The 4,362-nt window shown below is 38.3% G+C and overlaps 1 protein-coding gene across 3 annotated transcripts; it reads right to left on the reverse strand.

The window, feature by feature from the left end:
* On the reverse strand, positions 1–3,556 carry LOC115689491 (bifunctional bis(5'-adenosyl)-triphosphatase/adenylylsulfatase FHIT-like). Of its 3 annotated transcripts, none has more exons than XM_056307092.1 (6): positions 3,432–3,556; positions 3,247–3,351; positions 3,002–3,113; positions 1,523–1,668; positions 398–496; positions 1–309 (listed from the first exon to the last, which is right to left on the reverse strand). In XM_056307092.1, exons 3-6 carry the CDS (start codon positions 3,111–3,113, stop codon positions 193–195), a joined length of 474 nt encoding a protein of 157 aa, XP_056163067.1. In that variant the 5' UTR covers positions 3,247–3,351; positions 3,432–3,556; the 3' UTR covers positions 1–192. The 3 variants fall into 3 exon arrangements, with proteins under 3 accessions (XP_056163067.1, XP_056163066.1, XP_056163065.1); XM_056307091.1 differs by having other exon boundaries at positions 3,239–3,351; XM_056307090.1 differs by lacking the exon at positions 3,432–3,556 and having other exon boundaries at positions 3,247–3,357.
* Between the last annotated feature and the right edge of the window lie 806 nt (positions 3,557–4,362).

Genomic DNA, 4,362 nt, shown 5'->3' on the forward strand with positions numbered 1-4,362 from the left:
CTATTTCAACTAGTCCACCTTCCAACGTTGCTAAACTCATTCGCAGAACATTTCATGCCAAATAGCAAGCAAATGAATGTTCCTTCCAGTTGAGGGCCAACAATGCATGCACCTAAAGCTAATGGCGGATCGTTCACAAGGAAAAGCATCGACTGAGACAACAAGCCATCCTGCCCAATCCAAGAGCCCGTCTCATAGGAAAAGCTTTCTGTATTCCCCTGCTTCCTGGGCCATTTCCTCAAAGCTCCGATCTTTTCTTTCCTTATCTAAGTCGAGCTTTTGCTTCAGTTCCTTCTCCTTCTCGTCTATCTGTGCGATTAAAGGTATGTTCAATAATAAATAATTATGTTTCGGACTGAAGGAAACCAGCTGGGTAGATGAGATTTGCACTTCTTACAGCATCATAGATCTCATCATTCTCCTTAAAATCACCAGCCTTGCGCGGGAGAATATGAATATGAACATGGGGCACAGTCTGTCCAGCTTGCGGCCCATCCTAGAATAATTAACAATTACCACTCAGAACAAAAGAACAAAAACGAAAAATGAACAGAAACAATTTAACACGAGAAGACATTCATCTTCAGCATGATTTCAAGCCCTGGACCCTAGACTGCATCCACTCATCATCAGTCTAATTTCTGATAAGGCTGGACATTCAATTTCAAGGAGAATAGAACTTACCAACCATTCAAAAAGTCTTTAAGAACCTTACTGCCACATCTTAAGATAATGTCACCAAAATTGGGTGCAATTGCATTGATGCCATTAAAATTATATGAATTTCCAATCAGGTGACAATTTTTGTTCTAGCTTCTCAACACAAGAAACCTTCAATTTATTGCAATAAATGCGCCTTGACCAGAATCTGGCCAATTTGCCAGCAAAATGCTGACATGGTGCCAATGTAATTGTGACAATGACATGTCCAGAAAACTGACCACAGGTCCATCTAGTTAGCAATTCACTGGGTAATTGGCTATGTTACCATTGAAGTGCATCAATTGCAAAAACATAGTAACTTCATTGCGTTGGATGACTGAAACCGTAGTAGTGACCTAATAGCAAATCCACTAAACTCCAATGACCACAGATGAAATTTACTGATGGCAAGAAACAGCTCTAATCAATCTGAAAATCCCCTTCATGTAATTGCGATAGAAAATAGTAAGGGTTCTTTAGTACAAATAATAAAAGTGAAAGCAATATATACCGGACTTTCTTATTGATTAGCCAAGAGAATCAACTGAAACACAGAGCTATATTTCTTATCAACATATATTTTAATTGAACTATTATTTACTATTCACTAATCCATATCATGTGACATTCAAATGCCAGAGAAATGGAATCAATTTGAGGAGTCAGATATACATCACCTAAGGTGGCATATTGAGGGTTGCTGTGGCTTTTACAATCCAACCAATTTAGCAAGTCAAATTTGACCAATTGAATTTCACGCAGAAGATGATTTTACATGCAAGGAAAAAAGAGTTGAGTTCAAAAGTTACAACTGCCTTACTTGAATTGTAAAAGTCAGAGATGATGCTTTGTGGTAGTGTTCCAACTGACCACCAACTTTCTTTGCAGTAAGCCATAGATCAGTAGTCTCGTCAGCACTAAGATCAACAAAGCGCTTTACTTCCCGTCTTGGGCAGACGAGCACATGTACATGATGTCAAGTGAAACATTTTATGCATCATAAATGCCTTAACTCATGCAAAACCAAATTGAAGTTTGAGCCTATCCAGATGGCCAAGGAAGATTGATCTGGAGATAACTAATTACCATGCGGCTCAATCCTTAATTTTGGCCACCAACAGAGATAGACATGCCTCCAACAGCTAGACAAAAATTTGCGATCAGATTTATAACAGAGTTCATTATGCACTAAGGCACAACTCTAACAGCTGAACACATGAGATCTGAAGGTGCTCTCAGAAAGCAGTGTCAAACTAATGCCACTCTAATGCATAGCAGTTTGAGTTCTGAAGGTGCTCTCAGAAAACAGTGTCAAACTAAGGCCGTTGCGATTCATTACTACTGCTAAATCTTATGTACTGACTGTCCAAACTAGGGAAGCTGTCCATACGAGATGTAAGAAATTCCAGGGGTGCACCATATGATAGATCAAGTTGGGACTTAGACAAGCTGAACAGGGTTTTCTTTTTGATAACATAAAGAGACCAGCTTCAATGTGGCCGAAGCAATGATGAAAGATATACAGACAATCACTCTCACTGGATCCTCTTATTTTATGGATCCAATAACTACGTGAAGATATAGGTACAGGGAGATGCGAATCCCTTGTGAGGTGCGTTGCTTTCTCAGTGATAGGTCTGGTGGCACATTTGACTTCATGGTTTCGCTCGAAATCTCTAACCACTCAACACCCTTCATCTAAGATGGAGCAACAAATGTTTTGGCATTCTCTCACAAATTATGCTCAAAGAAGGTCTTCAGCCCCATCGTGTTGTCCTAAACACTTACCCATCAATAAAAACAAAAGTGCTATCATCGAATTTGATCACGTGCAAAGGATATGACCTGCAAGGTAATAAATCCAAATCAAAACCAAGCACATTAAGCATGGTCTCCAGAAGCAGAACAGAGAACTGCAAAAGAAGAGATTAAACCAGTACGGCAACGATTTCTAGACCTTGAAAATACAACTATGGGCGCTAATGGTTGTTCAGTTAACCACACAACAACATTGCTTACAATCCATCCGATATAAAGCAATGCACTGCTGGCTGGGGGTTCTGTTGAAAAGTTTTCTGATTCAAGCTAAATGAATTGGGTGCTTCCTACTTTAAATACCATCTGTGATGGCATAGGATCAGCTCCTTCATGCGAACTAAAACCCGCTAGAAACTGAGAGGACAATTTCCTTTCCTACCAACTAAAATCTACAATGAACGTAGCACTCGCCAATTCTGTTAAACCACCAACATGTCTTTTGGGCATTGAGAGAGAGAGAGAGAGAGAGAGAGAGAGAGAGAGAGAGAGAGAACAGGACGCAAATTGACCATGGCAAAGGACAGGGAGGAGGTGTAAAACACTTCCGCAGGGTCGATCTTGTAAGGTCCAAAAGCGAGAGGCTCCGATGCCATCTGCATCAATCAAAACACGTTAAAGGGCGACTCCGATTTCCGACAGATTTCGATCTCGACTTCAATTAACAAAAGATATTTCGTCAAACGAGGGAAGAGAACGAAACAACGCAGAAGGATCATACACTGCAACCTTGGACTTGAACGTGGTGAATCCTCGGAGCCCCGTCGATCGACGACGACTGGGGACGAGCAGCAACAACCTGGAACCGGAAGAGAGCAGCAGGGGCTGGGTCGGCTTCATCACCAGAACAAGAAGAAGATGACCAAACCAAAAGACAGAGAGTGTCGAAGAGAAGGTGGGAAAGAAGAACTTACACAGTCGAATCAAGAAGATGATGGTTAGGGCTTTGACACCAAGATGACAAAGCAGTAGAGCAAGGGATGCCGGTGCAAGAAGTACCAAGTGTTTGGTAAACAAAATCTAAACGGTCCATCAATCAACTCCAAATTTTAGTGTAATTTTTTTAAGGTTAACACCACAAAAAACCTCAAATTAATATATCTGTCATAAATTTATCCTTAATAAATTTTCGTTAAATTTCACGGTCAAACTATTGAGTTGAATAACGCATGAAAATTGACAAGTGTACCAGATTAAGAATTTACCCTCCATTTATCATAGATATACCAATTTGTAGTTTTTCGTGATATTAATCCAATTTAACAGAAATCATCATAGAGTAAAATTGTCACAAATATATTAATTTGAAGTTTTTGGTGGTTAAATTATAAGTTTGGGAGTAAATTTATCACATGTATACCAATTTAAGGTTTTTCGTGATAAAAAATTAGTTTAGGACAAATTTTTCACATATGTATCAGTTTAAGATTTTTCGTGATATTAATCATTTTTTAAAATTATTTTATAATTGCAATCATCAAATTAGATCTCAACTTCTTATCGATATTTTAAAAATGATAAAGTCGATAGTCTTCAAACTTGACAAAATGTTCGCTCGTGCCTTCGTCTCGTGGTACCTCACTTTTTTGTTGTGTTTGTCGCGTGGTAAGATACACGGCATAATCGTGCGACTGTAATCCAAAAAGCTTAATGATCATTGACTGTTATCTCACATTTTGATTGCTTTTTATTGAGTTTAAATTTTATAATTTATCCAATCCAGCTAAAACTGATTTATTTAAATAAGATTCTGACCAAAAAATTCTAAAATAAGATAAATTGGTTATAAAATCAAAAATTTCACATGAAAAATAATTTTGACTGATTTCATTCAAACATGTTTAA

Source organism: Syzygium oleosum, unplaced genomic scaffold (assembly GCF_021117445.2).
Source record: "Syzygium oleosum isolate NSW1041296 unplaced genomic scaffold, Sole_v2.1 Sole_v2.50, whole genome shotgun sequence".
Taxonomy (NCBI): Eukaryota; Viridiplantae; Streptophyta; class Magnoliopsida; order Myrtales; family Myrtaceae; genus Syzygium; species Syzygium oleosum.